The 17,743-nt window shown below is 34.5% G+C and overlaps 1 protein-coding gene across 1 annotated transcript in view; it reads right to left on the bottom strand.

The window, feature by feature from the left end:
- The window catches only part of GRIK1 (glutamate ionotropic receptor kainate type subunit 1), a 183,468-nt gene that overhangs the window by 37,579 nt on the left and 128,146 nt on the right, over positions 1-17,743 (bottom strand). Inside the window, exons 9-10 of the mRNA XM_088144448.1 lie at positions 13,387-13,494; positions 6,489-6,533 (exon numbers count right to left, since the gene is read on the bottom strand). Coding sequence (XP_088000574.1) covers positions 6,489-6,533; positions 13,387-13,494 — 153 coding nt within the window. The remainder of the gene's footprint in view (positions 1-6,488; positions 6,534-13,386; positions 13,495-17,743) is intronic.

The following is a 17,743-nucleotide window of genomic DNA, read 5'->3' on the forward strand; positions in this document are numbered from 1 at the left end:
TACTCAGGTAGAATAAGACCACTCTAGCATCATGCTTCCAACTCCCAACTCTCACAGCCATACTGCAGTCACAATATTGAGAGCTGCTGAGAGATCTATAAAGATAAGGATGTTTGCACCATTTCCTTAATTTCTTGGAGCCCCTCAGTAAACCAATTAGCTGCATGGGATTTGCAGGCAAGGAGAGGCCATTCAGAGGCAATCCTGTTGAGCATCCAGGTTGTCTCAGTGTTCCAATGTTAAACAAGGCACCCAATAGAAATCCACTCCACATTTCTGGGAAACTTCCCAAGCACTACCAGGAAACCTGCTGGAAGCATCAGACATCTGGGGTAGACCATCTTAATAGGTCCCTCCACCAGAACCATATCATGGCATGTCTGCTCCAAAACAAATACCAGTTCTAAAGCATAGCCAGCTATATGAGTCAGACCAGTGATAATCTGGGACAAACCCTTGATTGTCATGGTGGCCATGAACTCTTGAACCACCTCAGTCCCAGGGAAGTGAGATTGAAATCACTCAGTACTAAAAGCATGGAAAAATCCACAACCACCCCTGTAATGAGATTGAGTAGCTGTGTGAAGTGTGGGTCTATGCAGCTTGGAGGATGATACATTAGCAGCACCTTCAGCATCACAAGAAGGCTTCACCTGGCTTCCCATGGGGATTAATGGCGGCTTAGGAGTTTTCAAAATGGCAGAGATAGCATCGCAGCTGACTGGTGGCTGGCAGCAACAGGTGACCACTCAACTTGCTCCGGATCAAGGAGGAAGTAAGAAATCAACCCATTTGCCCTCTGGACAGCTGTTCCTCGAAAGCTAATTGTGGAGACAAAAGCCTCTGCATGTGGCCAGGAGGTGGGGAATCCATCTTTGTTCACAGCTGCAGTGCAGCCTTTTAGGGACACTAGAGCTGACCAAACCTCATTTCTGAACACTTTGGATAATAATTATTTTTCAATTTACGAGATACCTTCCTTTGTAACAGATAAGCAATTCTCTTGGGGCTTGTCCTTATTTTTGGGACTATATTTTTAAAAGAAGAAATAGAGCTTTAATTTGAATCTGATTAATTCATAAAAAGTTGGATGAAAAATGGAATTTAAAAGGGACTTAAAGGTTACTTACAGTGAAAAGGGAAGATTATTTGTTAGAAGTTTATTTTTCTCTGAAACTCCCATTGCAATTACAAGGTTTGTTTTTTTCATGGGAAAGTTTCTTGTTTTGCTGGACTATGCTTGTTAATTGGCTGGGTTTCTAAAACAGAAGAAGATTGTACAGTAACTTGATCCCTGTGTGTTTCTTTGACACATGTCTGCAATTCCAGCTTGAAAGACACCAGAGGGCGTGAACTGTCAGTTTATTTTCTCTTGTATTTAATTATATCCAGCTATCCATTTTTACTTGTGTAAAGGGGAAAAGAATAGAAAGAATATGGTTACAAGGAAGGCAGTGAAAGAAATGACAGAAAGAAGAGGCTCTGTAAATGGTTGCTTTAAGTTTACTTAAACCAATGTTTGATGAATTAGGGGCTAAATTTGCAAATCTGTAAAAAAAAAAAAAAGCAATTCTCAATGGTTGGTACTTGTCACCAGAAAAATTATCTAAAATATATAAAGGTACTTCAAATGTATGCTGGAAATGTGAACATCAAGAAGGGACATTTTATCATCTCTGGTGGACTTGTAAACAAGCAAAAAAATTCTGGAATGAGATACATATTTGTATACAGAATATTTTAAAGATTAATATTCAATCAAAACCAGAGATTTTCCTTTTGGGCTTGATGGATAAACAGTTGGAAAAAAACTCATTGAACTTTGTTTTTATATGAGATAAGAGCAGCAAGGCTTTTATATGCACAGAGGTAGAAAGATAAGACATTAGCTACAGTGGAAGAAGGGATAGTGAAGTTGATGGAGTTGGCTGAGATGGTGAAATCGATGGCTTTGATTTGAGATAAGACATTGTGTAATTTTAATGCTAACTGGGAAACTTTTCTGGACTTTTTGCAGGAAACAGAAAAAAATGAAATTGTGCTATATGAATTTGATGACCAGAAATAATGTAGCAATAGAAATAATGGAAGTTATGGTGTAAATTTAGACCAAGAGTTTGGTGTATATTGTTACTTATATCTGTTGCAATGAGGGTTGGAAATAAATTCTTTTCTTTTCTTTCTTTTTTTGTTGCTTCTCGCTTTTTCTGTTCTGGACTTTTGATCTTTACTGTTTTTTTTCCCCAACTTCCTTTTCCTTTTTCTTTTTTTCTTAATATTAGTTTTTGTTAGCTTTTACTGTTCTTTTTTTTAAAAATTAATAAAGTTATTATATATTAAAAAAAGAAGGCTTCACCTCCTGTCATCTGCAAAACAATACTCTTTGGCACAACTAGCTTTCCCAGTATACCTCTGCCACACCACCAGAGTCATATCTGATGCAAAATATGAAACATGGGTGGACAAATATCCATGAGGGAGACCCATCCTCTCATATATCTATGTCTCAGTGATACTTACCATGTCTATCATCTTGTTCACAATTTAATTATGAACAAGACTGATTTTATTAGAAACACACCTGATATTAAATGGCATTATCCTGACTCTGGAGTGTCTAGCAATCCAGTAATCTAATCTCCAGGTTGAAGCTGGGAGGCAGGAAGTAAGACGGGAATCAGATTTCAAATTTTTCTTCCTCTAGAATAGCTTGACAGATTAGTTGGGTTAAGTTTGGCAGAATTCTGACTGAAAGGAGAAGTGAAAATAAGCAAAATTTAGGAAGTGTAGCGTAGTGTAGAGTGGGTTTAGACTTGGAAAAATGTTTACTAATGATGACAAAATGGATAGATAAAAATTTTAATATGTGGAAATTATTTTAGGAAAATAATGGGTAGCATGTAGTTTGTTGAGAGGAGTGAATGTGTGTCAAAATAAATCAAAATCAAAATGTATAATTGTATGCTTCTGTTTCCTTTGTTCCTGGAAGTGAGAGTTAGATATGTCACAAGAAACATAAAAATAATGTGAATGCAGTGAGAATGGGTGAGTTTTGAAGCATACATGTGTTTAAACAAGAACAATGGTCAAGAATGAATGGAAGATGAATGAATGTGAATTAAATACAAAAATGAGTGACCAGTGTGAAAAAGGTTAATGAGATGGTTTGGTCATATAAAGAGAAGATGATGAATATATGAAGAAAATGTGAATGAACTGAGGAAAAGACTGAAAAAGTTCTGGTTAGACAGAGATGATGAGATTCTCAAAGAGAAAGGTGAGGAGTTTAAATAACAAGAAGCAGTGCATGAAGGAATGCATGGCCAGGGTGGAAGCAGAGATGGTCTGCAAGGATAACAAGCTATATAGAAATGTCGTGAATTAGTAAATGGTGTTATAAACAAGATTAAGCTATATTTATTTGTCTTTGCATTTAATTTATTTTGCTTTCTATTTCTTACTCCTTTTCTGTACTTTGTATAACACTGCTTATGCCCCAAAGAATGATTATGTATGTATGTACATAAAAATGTGTGCATATGTGCACATATATGTGTGTGAGGGTATGTGTGTATCTTCAGATTTTTCAGGATTCAGAACTGACCCTGGTGAGGTCTTTTCAGATTATGATCTCACAGGCAAGGTCTTTCTACATCTATCAGGTGGCTCTCAAAAGCAAGTAAATTATAGCTTATAGTCTATTGGCTGGCCTTTTTTCAAGTATTAAAGTCTGATGGCCAAACTCAAAGCAGAACTATCCTTATTTTCTACCTCTACAAATCCAGAATAACACTGCTATTGTTTTAGATAATTATTATATGCCTTTATGAAAGAAATCACTTCAATAGCATTGGTTCTAAAGCAAAGGACATTATTACATCATAATGCAGGATTATTTGAAAGGAAAAGATACCTTATGATTATTTCCAATTTTTTTCCCCAGAGCATTATACTATTATAATGAGATATACAAGACCCAGTGGGAGAAGAACCTCTAGATGCTGATGGAATTCCATATGTCCTATCCAAAATGATCAGTAAAGGGGTAATTGAAATGATAGTCCATTTATAAATTATAAATCAAAGGCTTTTCCTCTTTCTTTGAGTAGTAAAGTCATAAACATAAGAAGCTACTACCTTCTAACCCATACCAATAATTCAACTTCTCTGATGCTAACCAGCATCTCTGCAGCAAATCTCAGATTTAAGGAATATGTTTTCCAGCCTCTTGAGATGTCATGTCTCAATATAGTAGGGACCACTGGTTATTGAGGGTGCTGGCCAAATTATTTTATGCTTCTCTCTATCCCTAGAAGCTCTGCTTCTACTTTGTTTCTACCCAAGGACACATTTTTTAGTATATATTTTCTCTCTTCCTCTCCTGATGTCTCTCTCAAGACATGTATAGTCTGATTTGCTGGTCTTCTGGATCCAATCCTACTGATACTGGCAGTGATAAAACCACGATTTTCTGCATGTAAAGATATCGATGCTTTTACAAATCACCACCTTGTGTTTTAAAATATTTTAAAAATGTGTTTGAAAATATGGGCAATGAGAAAATATAAAAACACCAGTATAAAAAAAAAAAAAAAAAACTGACCAGCACAGTCACAAATGGTACAGGATAAAATATAGAACCACAATACATTAACATCAATGGGATGACAATTAGTCAGTTTTACAGCAATGAAAGATCAGAACTGCGTTTGAAGGAATAACAACATCACGCATCACATCACTAAGGGGAATTCAGGCTTATTGCAGTTTAGTGACAACTTCACAATGTATTATGTGAGTACTACTTCCCAATGCATGAACTGAAGAAGAGCCAAATTAAATTAATTTAAAATAAACTGCCTTCACATATATTCATTGTTATATGTCAGGTTGAGGATGATACTTATCACTGATAATACAAATATTAAGAGCATGCAGATGGTTTCTGATTCTGAATTTGATGCTTTGATTCAAGAAACCAGACTGACGGAATCATTCACCAAATTGAATCTTTGCATTCAGCTTTAAATAAACTTTTGTTCCTTTTTATTAATTAGCTGTAAGTTATAAAAAGTTTAATAATTAGGTATTTTATTAGGAAAACAGCTCAAACTAATTATAGTGAGCGAATAGGCACATTATACAGAGAACTACATTTCCTGATTTATCTATTTGTGGAACAAAAATGTGTGATGCAAGCACTCTGCGATTTAAGAAACAAGAAGTGATCAAGCATTCTGCTAGTGTCAGAAAGTCCTATTTAATGACATGGAAATATCCCTTCTATATGCATGGGATTTTCTTATAAATATACTACTTCTTGTTCCAGCGAACAGCTCTTAATATGTGTCTTACATAGATAGAAGCCTTCCTGGAACAAAAAGAACTTATGTCTATATTATAACTTTATGTCTATGATGTAATATTTAGACCCAAAAGGAAAATAAACTGCAATAATTACAGTATATGTCAGCATTTCACTCATATCAATTAAGCAGAATTGTACTATAAATTAGAAAAGCAAATTTTTAAATACTGTGAACCTAAAAAATATTTCTATATCATTATAATATATAGCATAGTACATAAATATGTGTTGAACAATATTTGTCACCTATTCAGGAAAAAAAAACTTTTTATCCCTGTTTAAAGAGTTGTATCAATGGCAGTTTTGCATTCACAGAAAGCATTTTGGTTTGCACAGAGCAAGCAACTTCGTTTTGGCTGATATGAGCAATGCATTAAAATTCGGTGCTATTCCTGAGATTTGAAACACCCTCTGGAACAATATGGAATATGGCAGAGAGACGGCTGCCTTGTCTAGCTTTCCATTAAGGCAAAAATACTATTCATTACCATCCATTGATTATTATTCAGTTTCTCAGCAGTGTTGCATCAATCAAAACATTTTATTAGCTGCTTCCAGTGCTCACTAGAACAAAAAGGTGGATTATAAATCAAATTAAATAAATTCGATCCAGTCATTAGAGGGTACAGATTGTTGGTAAATTAAAATCCTGCAATGGGATATATACTAAAGTAAGCACCTCTTTAATTAAATCTGTAAGTAACCATTAAAAATGCTTGAAAGAGAAAGAACTTTATATAAATTAAAAGTATCCATTGATAAAAAGCAATGTGATTCTATAAAGGTTTAATTTTGGTTTTCGGCAGTATGGTAAAATACTAGGTCTGACTATGATTTGAATTAAATAGAGTTGATAACAGTATTGCATTCTAAATTGCAATAGTCTTTATTAGGTACTCATCCCAGCCTATTGGATAGCAAGACTTCCTGTGTGTTCAGTAGCTAGAATTCTATCCCAGGAAGATGCAGTGATTTATCAAAAATCTGTTTGACACAGGAAAACACATAATATAGAGTTATATTGTCTCTAAATTGCAATTTAGTATCATTTGTCAAAATCCCAAGGAATACTTTGAGACTTGAAGCAGCAGTTTCTTACATAGTTTGTCTAGATACAAACCTTCTTCCAAACTTTATATAAATGATTAGAAACTTCACCAGCAACCTTAATTTATGAAAGAACAAAAAAGAACACATAACAGTTCTTGATTAAAAATAAAAAGCAAAACTTTGTATACTTAGTATTTTCATTTAAATTCTCCAATAGCATTAATATTTACTAAGTTAATTATTGCTGGATTGAGGCATGATTAGATTTAATAATTGGTAGTACTGATCTTTCATCTATCTAAATTAGAAATGTCTTCATATTGATTTTATTTCAATTTCTCATACTTCTTCACAAGCATTTTTCTATAGGCCCCTTCTTTCAGAAAACCTCACAAAATGCATTTTGCTTATAATTAGTAATATGGATCTGCATTGGATCTGAACATTTTGTGTGTGTGTTCTGTTCTTGTAGTGTATAAATAACTACTACGGTCCAGTTACAATATATGGTAAGGGAATGACTTGATTGGATAATTTTTTTTCACTTTAATAGTTATAAAGGTTCTGTTGTAAAGTAGAGCTAAGTTTTGATATAATTGATTGATTGTTGCTTCTTTATTGAAAAAAGTTGGCTCATCAATGAATGTAGCTAAATAAGGAAATGAATCAAGTTTAGGAATATACATCAGATATGGCTGAATTTGGAAATGAACTGAGCTTCTATAGATTATGTGATTCCAACCAATTTGTGTGTACCACATAATAAAGCTTTGTGAGCAATTTAACATTTGAGCACTGCAGTCAGACAGGGACTATGTCTCCCAAGTAAAGTTTAATCCAGAATGCTGAACTGGGTTCAAACTGGACTATGTGGTCACTATTAATTCCTAATCCAGATCTAATGGTATGGGATTTTGAAGTTCATCATGATAAAATATAACAGTTTTGCTTATATATGGATGTCTTATTCAAAAGCTTAGTAAAAAAGAACATGAACAGATGGTATGATATCACTCATGCAATATAGTGCTTATGAAGAAAGTAGAGGATTTAAGAAAGTTCTCTGTCCACCTATCGCCACTCAGCCTGTACAAACAGATACGCATGCAGTGATTTACCAAAGTAGCTTGGTAAAATGAAATACTTGTGTCTCTTATCCCAAATTATATATTTTTCTTCTTCAGAGATTTGTCCATATTGTATATAACTGTAAGCATAAACTATGTGTATGTGTGTGATATGTATGGAAATAGGTCTGTGTAAGCTCCAAGGGAGATTCCTGTACACTAACATAACTTTTACAATCCAAATATACCAGTAAGGGTAGTTTGCAGAGGAGTAAATATTTATATACTATGAAATAACATAAACCAGCCCTGATGCTTCCATATCAAATATGGAATTATATGTGAGCACTTCCATCTACTAAATCAGTCTGTATGTGCATTAAATAAATTGTGGCATTAGAATAAAGTGGCATATCTAAATGATACTGGTTTCCATATTCAAATGTAGATCAATATACCTATTATTCAGATTATATAAATTTGTCTGATCCTGGATTTCGATTGTCAAAATCCTGTATATCCCTCCAAGGTCAAGCTCTTGATCTTAAATTTGTCACCTCTGAACCTCAGCACAAGACCAGGACAGCTTGTGTTTCAAGTATGGTGGATCCTTGTCTATTTACACAATATACTCTGGCTTTCTATAGATATTGGAATTCTATATCAAGTCTTATATATAAAGGTATATCAATTATATCAAGGTTTTTCAACATACAGCAGAATCTCTAATATACCTGTGCATTTGGAACAGCTGGGAATATAAATAGACAGGAAGAAGCTGGGAAGTCATAGACAGGAAGAAACTATTTTTGGCTCATACATATATTATTATAGCTAAAACTCTTAGATATAAGTAAAAAAAGTACTCCATATCCATTCCTTCTCAAACATATAATACAATCTATTTACTAAAATTAAAAAAAATAAAAATAAGTAAATAGGCTGTGTATTGTTAATATACAGTATTTACAGTATTTCTTTAATTTATTATTAATTTATAGTTCACCTTTCTGTTTATTCCAATGCTCAAGGTAGCTTACAAGAATCTTTAGGTTACCAATTACAGTCTGGGTTTGTATTAAATTCAAGCGTGCATGTTCATTTATTTTTCCATTTTATTTTTTTCAAGAAAAAATTTGGTAGAAATATAATACAGATGCAAACAAGTTTTTCTTTGTTTATCTCAGTTGTGGTGATATAAATGTTATTTTGCATAGTGAAAAAATATTTCAGGTATAAAATGATGACATTCAACAATTCAAAGAACATTTAGTGTGTATAGTAACAATGGAAATAATATTCAGCCAGTGGCATGTACATTAGCTGAAATAGCATGCACACATCTCTTTAAAACAAGTTATAATGATATGGATACATTCTTTGCTAGTGAGAGAATAATAAAGGGCCAAAATTGCTGATCAACCTTTTTTCAGCAAGTTTTACAGCAAGACCTGCAATGATTAACTCTTAGATTGGGCTAGGAAATCACCTGTATCAGATTTATTTGAGTGTGTAGTTCCTAGTCCTTATTCTTGCAAATGTGTAAAGCTTCTAATTATGTAGGAACTATTATATTCAGGTCATCATTAAAAAGAAAAGTTACATGGGCTGTAAGAAGTCACACAAGAATGATATTAAAGGTGAATATTACATGTAAATAATTGGATAACATCACACTAGTGCTGTCAATTGGTACAAACCATGAAGGCTACACTGTTACAGAAATATTACTGAAATAAATAGGATATCCATAAGAATAAAAGAGTGTCCTCGTAGATAGAGCCTTTTTCAAGGACCAAGGGGGAAACTATCCAGATTGCACACATGGAAAGGGCCCTATCCAATGAATCGTTCAGTATTTTAAAAAATCAAATTTATGCCTTTTCTTCAAGTTGTAGTATACCAAGTTCAAGTATTATTTCTGTATTTTGAGTCTTCCCAAACACACATTCCATTTACTTATTATCAGTTTTATCAATGTATGGTCTGTGGGTTTCTCCTCACTTGGCCTGCTTGAAAGGTAAATTGCCTCAAAGTCAGTTCAAGCAGCTTTCCGTCCTTTTGCTAACAAGGACTGCTTACTGGCTCAGCAAAAGTTTACCTTTTTAAAATAGAAACCCAGATTCAAAAAGCTGATGTTCAGAAACTATTCAACAAAAGGAAAAATCACAGACACATCTCACTGTTTGGGATACAGGGTGATATATATTAAACAGGTATATCACCAATCAAGCTTAAATTGTTGGAAATGGAATTGGCTACTTTTACAGTTGAGCAATGACAATAACAACTACACCATTCTCCATCCCAAGCTGTATGAAATAAATTATTCCAATAATTCGGCAACAAAAATAGAAACTGGCTCTTCTATCACATCTAACCCTATGCTGCAGATATAAAAAAGCTAGGCTAGGGTGTCTGAGAGATTATAATTCTACAGTCAGCTCTGGCTCCAATTAATTTTGATACACACAATTCTAAATGAAAACTTTAGGGTATGAAAGTTCCTACCACTAAATCTAAAAGGTCTTAAGGTACAAAAAGATTGTTTGCTGTATTTGTTGCAACTGAGCTACCCCTCTTGAAATTCCTGCTTAACATCAAATTGACCTGCAACTGTTTCCTCCTGCTTTGAATTCACTATCACGAGAACAGATAAACAAGCCTCCTGAAAACATCAAACAGTAGAACCTATTACTTTCCTACAGTTGTCTTGCTGCTGTGGCTGATATATATATATATATGATCAATAACATCAGCTCTTCAACAAGACAACTACAAAAAGGGCTAAGGAAAATCAGCATAGCTAACATTCCATAAAACCTTCACAGTATTGTGCAAATAAAGTCACTAAAACAAAGGCAAAGATTTTGCCCCAAAAAGCAATAAAAAAGCACCCAGAACTTACACAATTCTTTTCACTGCCAGTCTTAGAAGGTATAGCAATAGACACAGGATAAGGCTCTGAATCTCCACCAGGATCATCCTCCTCTCAAAATCAGGTATGTGCTTCTGGCTCAGGACCCACTAAATCTGAAATCAATGAAGAACCTAATGTACCAGCAGAAAAGCTTCTTCCTATCATCTATCCTATGTGGACAAAAATCCTCTTAAGTGGCCTTCAGACATTATTAAAGGAATGCAAAATGTATGTTTTGCAGAAAGTCTGAATATCTTCAGAACACTGACAGGAAATCTGAATAAGTTCGAGCAGTACAAATCTTGTCAAAGGAAAGCATTGTTTGGCATCCTCTGAATTGGTATGAATATTAGAAAGTAGAGAGACACGTAGTTAGAAGCGGCTGTTAAATCAACAGGAAATGTTTTCCGCTTTGCCTATAAACTTCCATTGATTCGCAGACATAAAATATGCTTTTGTAGGAAAATATTTTTGGAAAGAAATATGAAAAACTGTATTTTGAAGTGTGTTATGGCCTAGCTTTTACAGAACAAATATGCAGAGAACCCACACATTAGAAATACATATTGAAGTATTTTCTGGTTGTTACAAAGTTTCTTACAAAAAAAAAAAAAAGGAGTTCCATGAAAAGGATGATAATTCTCTCCATGATGAGATCCAAGTTTGGGATCACTCCATAATGAAACTTACCTTAGACCACTGGATCCTAGGTTAGGGTTAGGGAAATAAAGTCCACATTTCACACATTTTTTTCACAGCTCTGTGCTAAACCGAATGAACTAAAGATGAATTGTATAACAATAATTCAGGAAATTAAAAAAGTGAAGTACTTATCTCTTATTATTGATCCTACACCTGGCATTTTTTACACAGATCAGTTATGCATCATTTTTCAGTACTGCTTCAATGAAGAAATGACTTTTATGTTTTGTGCCAATTGACAGCCGCTCTGGAGAAACCTATGTCAATGACCTTGATATAATGAATTGCATTAGACATAAATAAGATAATGCAGAGAATGTGACTGAGCAATATCAGGATTTGCAAGGTTGTCTAAAAAGCATGAACAACACACTGTGTGGTTGTGCCCTGTGTTGGACATTTTATGAATTTGTTTGGGGAAGATAGTATAAATTACAGCCTTTATTCAGAGGCTTTAAATACTTTGGGAGTATATTGAAGATTGGTTCAAGGAAAGCAATACAGTACACCAAACATCATTTAAAAAAAACAGTCATAAACACGATAGTGCTGCCTGGAAGAGCCCACATAAACACTTATCTTCTATTACGATTGCTTTTTTGGAAGTCTTACGAATAATTCCCAAGAGAAGATGGTGAACTGTAGAGGTGATTGCCTTTGAATAAAACAAACCAGGTCATGTTCTTCTGCAACCAGCATAGAATAACTTCAGCATTTGCTTACAGTGGCCCAGTGCGTGAGGCACAGCAGCAGGTGGAACCACTAAACAGTAGCAAAGAGATACATAAACTTTCAACTCTTTGCTGCTGTTTAGTGGTTGTCAATTCTTGCAGGCCAGACCTGTACTGACAGAACCTGCCAATGCGCTGTCCTCCCTGAAACAGGGCCACCACTGCTTCCTGTTGTCTCCAAAAGCAGCTTGTGCATGCAAACTTCAGGCCTCAGGCAGCACTGCTCCTCAAACGTAGCTACCACTGATGACATATGGTGGGATGTGGGGTCTTAGAAGTTTACCTTGGGGCCCATAGAAGTCTACTTCTAACCCTGGTGGAGAACTTAGAAGGAACTCTTTTGTGACAAATAAGGAACTAAATAAATAAGATATTAAGCAACATCCTGACATAGATTTCACTGTGTTAGCAAAACACTATAAAAGCCATTTCCTGATCTTCGGCCAGTAAAGAAATAGCTTTTGTTTTCTTATAATTTTGTTTGCGATAGCAATAACAGTTTGAAAATTTGAGGAAGAAAAAAGAAGACAATGAATTCTCATATGGAAACCACATGTTTAGATGGAAGATCAACAGCATAGATACACAAATCATTTTTTTCAGACAAAAAGAGGGATTGCAAACCAACTAGAAGAGACAGGTTTAGGTTGGAAAGCTATAATATTATATTAAATAATGTTCATGCTAAACTGAAAAAGTGTTGTTCTCCATATAGAGAGATGAATTTATTTGGTTTGCTGACAAGACTACACTAGGCCTCTGAAAAACAGGATTCTTTCAAGACGGTGGTAATGCTGTTGTGAGAGCTTGACACAAAGCTTATCAAATTTACTTTTGGTCAGAATGAAAACATTTCCTTCTCTTCTTAGATAAAAGAGATGGATGGGATATTTCTAAGCCCACACACAATACTGTGAAAACTGTTCACAATAAGGAACCTGTGAACTATTACTATACCCATTTCAAATTCTGAAGGAGAAAGAGCTTTCTCCAAATTATCCTGCTTAAAAGTATTAGGATATATAAGGCTGCAGGCAGTATATCAAAAAGTGAGAGAAATGACGATGACAGAATTTAGGCTCAATGTAAAACAGCTCTGGTTTCTACGTGGCACGATAGCAAACACTAAAAAAAGACATCCTTATGTCTAAACTTGTTTTTACTAGCATATGGAATATGAAAATATCACTATTTGCAGGAATCCTATCTTCTGCAGATAAAATAGCAGCCTTTCCATTTTAAGGTACTCCATTTTGATATATTATTCTCTTAATTTTGGTGTCAATATCGACGAGTTTTTTAATAAGCAGAGTTTTTTTTTCTATCTGAGGAAAAAAAATAAATTGACATAGGATGCAGTGAGAAGGAAGTGGTAGAGAAAGGCCTTGAATATTCATTTCAATGTGACTGGGTCAGCTTATGGTATAGATAGCAATATATCCACCTGTTGTCCACTATGCCTTCCCTGAACTGCCTTTAAATATCTACAGTCTTACTGACTGTAACATCTAGCTCACAGCAGGAATACAGTGGTACCAAACTGGTTACCTTTTCCATTCCTTCTTCCTTAAGGCTGATGATATCCAAATCAAAATCTTTTCTTAAACCATCTGTTTTGTTGAAAGTAATTCGTCCTGTCAAACCATCCCAGCGGGCCTAGAAAAACAGGGAGATAGAAAAATGATTAAGTGCAGTATAATGTTTAGCCTCAGCGTTTATAAATCCATCAAAAATAGATTTGTAATTTCTCTTCCTTGGTATAATTTTGAAACTTGGATTAAGGTACTCTTGTTTGATTAATGTTATACTTCAATGCAGTATTTCATCAGTAGTTAAGTAATAATAATGATACAGAACAAACACATATTGAAGCCAGGAAGCAGATTATGCATTAATGAAATTGAAACAAAAATCATTTATTTAAGGAATTTCAAGGAATTTTTAATTACCATTTATTCCAGAATCAGTCAACATCCTAGAATCATTAACATAATTTATTATAAAAGGAATCCTTTTTGTAATAACTTGGGATAATAATACTTCCATTCCCATCTTATTTATCTTAACATTAATACAATTTAAATATCTACTTTGATCTCCAACTGTAATATTCATGGATTTATATATTGATCCCAAATCTTCAGTATATGATAACTCTAATGTTCAGTGTAAACCATATATGATATTCATTCAATCCATATAGGGAGAAAAAGCCACATACATGTCTTTTCTGTTGTTGTTATTCTTTCATAGTTGTTCTCAATATCTCTTCTCTAAATTCAGTACCATTCTAGTACCTATTTTCAACATACAGTATGTAGTGTAATATATAAAGTATAACAACATATATAATAGTTTCAGTAATATCTCCACATCTGGTGGAGCTTCGGACATAAATGAATTCCAACTCCATTATTTCATAAAGTTTTATGAATGTAGAATGGAACTAGAAAGCCAGGGGTGCATAATTCCCAGCTTCCCCTCTTCATTCTACAATTCTTTACAATGTAGCTGCATTGATACACCTAATATTTTCCCCCAAATTTTAGCTTTAGAATTTGGAAATATATATTGTATTCTGCTTGTTGCACTCTATTTATGCATGTTAATGAGAGGCTAAGGATATCACACTACCTAGAAGTGACTCAACAAGTGACTCTGCCTGAAGCAATTTTTATTGGATAAAGGCTATATAGTCTCCAAGAATGTCTTGAAACTGGAGTGAATGTTCTAGAAATGAGGACACATGGAAACTTTCAATATTTAATAAACTATTTAGTTTAATAGATGGAAATATAATAAATTAGAGAATAAGAAAGTTGCATTTAAGACTAGGCAGAGAGAAGAGATATACCTTCTGTGGCAGCCCTAAGTATATGCAAATTAAATGCTTCCAGAGAAAAGGAACTACAGGGAGAAAACAAGTCCCATTCCAGGGTGAATGACTCATCAAGAGACAACAGAATATGCACAGGAAGCAGAATAACAAACCAGGCAGGCAGATGTTTAACTTGTTGACTAACAGAGATTTTTGGAATGAATTCTGAAAAATAATATGCAGTGATATGCACTGACTCTGGTACAACCAATACTTTAATTAAAGAGAGAGATTTACTGAATTGGACATAGATTACAAAACTCCTACTTATCTAGCAGATGGAAGAGAAATCTTTGCTGAAAGGAAAGGAATTACATTAGAAAACAGAAAAAAGGAATTGATTGAACTGATTATTAACAATGCTTTATAGTTTCAGTGCTAAATGCTGATTTGATATGAGTGAAATATGCCATTGAAAGAAGTTCTGAAGTAAATTTACAGGGGGGCACTGTTTTGTCATGGATAGAGATGAAAGAGACTGACAAGAAGAGTGGCCTATTTTAAATGAAAAAGCCCAAACTGTGCAACAATGCCCACATTGTTGCAAATGTGTATCATAAGAGTCTATATCATGGAATATAAAATATAATATCTAAGCTTAAGAAGAGGGATTTAGCAAGAAGCCTGAAGGTAGATCCTTAGAATGTGGGATCCAAACATATATGCTATCTGGATGCAAAAGTATCAGACCCACTTTCTTTCATGTATTCTAAAGATAATCCACAGTAATACCTGTGGCCAATGAAGAATAAACCTCCAGGCTGGAACAGATATCCATTAACTTTTATTGATGACTTGTCCAGGTACAGATTCATTTACTTGATTAGTGAGAAAAATCAGTTGATATCACAATGTTATATTGCAAGTGTCAGCAAAAAGAAGCAGAATATAAGAAATTTTACATTCTGCGTTCAGGTAATGGAAGAAAGAACACCACAAATCATGTGGCAATATACCTGAGGGAAAAGGTTAGTGATACACACCCAAGCAGAATAAAGTGGTAGAGAAGAATAACCATTCTCTGATGCAGATGATTAAGAGTGTGGATCTGGACACACTGCTAAACAAATTTTGGGGAAAAGCAATCATGTTTATTATCTACCTGCAGAACAGTTTACTTAGATGTGAAAATAGCCTTGTTGCATGGAGAAATCAAGCAAGATATTTATGTAGAGCAATCATAAAGGTCTGAAGAATCTGGAAAAAAGAGCAGGTTTGGCCTGGAATCAGCTTTAAAAATGTGGAATAGACTTAATGCCTAAGAAAGAATTTATATCAGGAAACTCTGAGCCTTTCTGAACTCAAGACTGAAGACTTATCCATACTACCCAGAATGGGACAGTAACCCATTGATGTCATAAATGGCTTTACTGACCTGTCCCCCATTGCAAATTCACCCACTGGGCACATTTTTCTGCTGCAGTTTGAAAGCAGACTTTCCCTCTTATGTTGCCTCAAGTGCTGTTGTCTGTTCTGGAACACTTTACTTCCTTATAGGGGAACCACTTCAGTTAACTTGTTATTTTTCAGAAGAAGAAGGCCCATCAGTTGAGGCAATGGCTGCTCCTATAACTAAGGGCAACTAAGACCTTTCATTTACTATTAGCATTAAAACAGAACAGTAACTAACAGCTTCAACTTGTATATAAGAGATTGCTGGTTCAAAACTCAGCATAATTTTTTTTAAAAAAAGATAGTTTTCCCTGTGACACACTATAGGTGGACTACGAATAACCAGAATAGAAAGAATATTAATACTTTCGGACTTTGATATTGGAAAAGACTATGGAGATACCATAAAGAGCTAAGAAAACAACAGCTGGATCCTAGAACAAATCAGTTCAGATTCTCACACAAGGCAAATTACTAGATTCGGATCATTACATTCTGGACACATTATGTGAAGACCCAGTTACATTTAGAAGTCAATAGTACTGGGAAATGTGGAAGAAAAGAGAAGAGGGCAACCAGTAGCAAGAGAGATGATCCGTTACAGCAGTGATGGATGCACCATTGCAGACCTGATGGACAAGGTTGGAGAGAGATTATCCTGGAGGTCTATCTGTGCAGTCACTAAAAGCCAACACTAGATAGATTATAGATAGATACATCAGTAGATAAACAGATGATAGACAGATGATAGATGATGATAGGTAGTTTTACACATATCTAAAACAGTTGCTTTCCTAAAAGAAAAATGTAGAACACACAGGGAATTGTTCTGTGGAAGGACATAGTAACCTGCAGTCCAGGCTGAATACCTGGCAATCTATTGCTCAAGTATCTCAGTCCAGACATTAAAAAAAAAAAAAAAAAAACAGTTTTGACTTAAGCTGCCACAAACACAGGAAGGAGCACCTTAAATGGTGGCTATGCACTCAGAGACAATTTTTTTTTCTGACTTATGTAGATGATTTGTTTATGTGCTATTAAGAGAAAGATAGGTAGATATTGTAGAGCACTTTAAAAGAGGGATAGATATGAAAGAACAGGCATTATCATGTACTTTTCAGAAAGGGATGGGAACATTCAGTCAGAAGCATTAAGAAGAGACATTCTGAAGTCCTAGATTAATAGAAGCCAAGAAAATTAGTACACCAATGGAAACAGGCTTCCTAAAGCAGGAAACAAATGATGTCCTTTTACTAGATAACAACCAGCACAGAAAGGCAGTTGGGAAGTTCCTGTACGTAGCTACAATGAGAACCCCAGTGATGGCAGAAAAGTGAGGACACCATCAAAAAATTCTGAGCAGATATATCATCATTGTCATTGTGATATGTATTATGTTTTCCATTATGCCTGTAAAGCGTATCAATACATTTATTCTCTCCATGTCATTTACAAGGTTCTTAACATGTAATTTGGCTGTACTGCATTTTACATACAATTTCTTCTTTGCTTTGTATCAATGTTAAATGGATGGGAAGTAAGTTAGTTGACTTCCATTAGTAATAGGCACTATTAATTAATCAATTTATGGTCACATAGAAACAATTGAAAGTATGCAATAATGTCCTAGAATAA

The sequence above is a fragment of the Python bivittatus genome, unplaced genomic scaffold, assembly GCF_059951505.1.
Source record: "Python bivittatus isolate LINGU-HERP-01145 unplaced genomic scaffold, Pbiv_v1 ctg000350_np1212, whole genome shotgun sequence".
Classification (NCBI taxonomy): Eukaryota; Metazoa; Chordata; class Lepidosauria; order Squamata; family Pythonidae; genus Python; species Python bivittatus.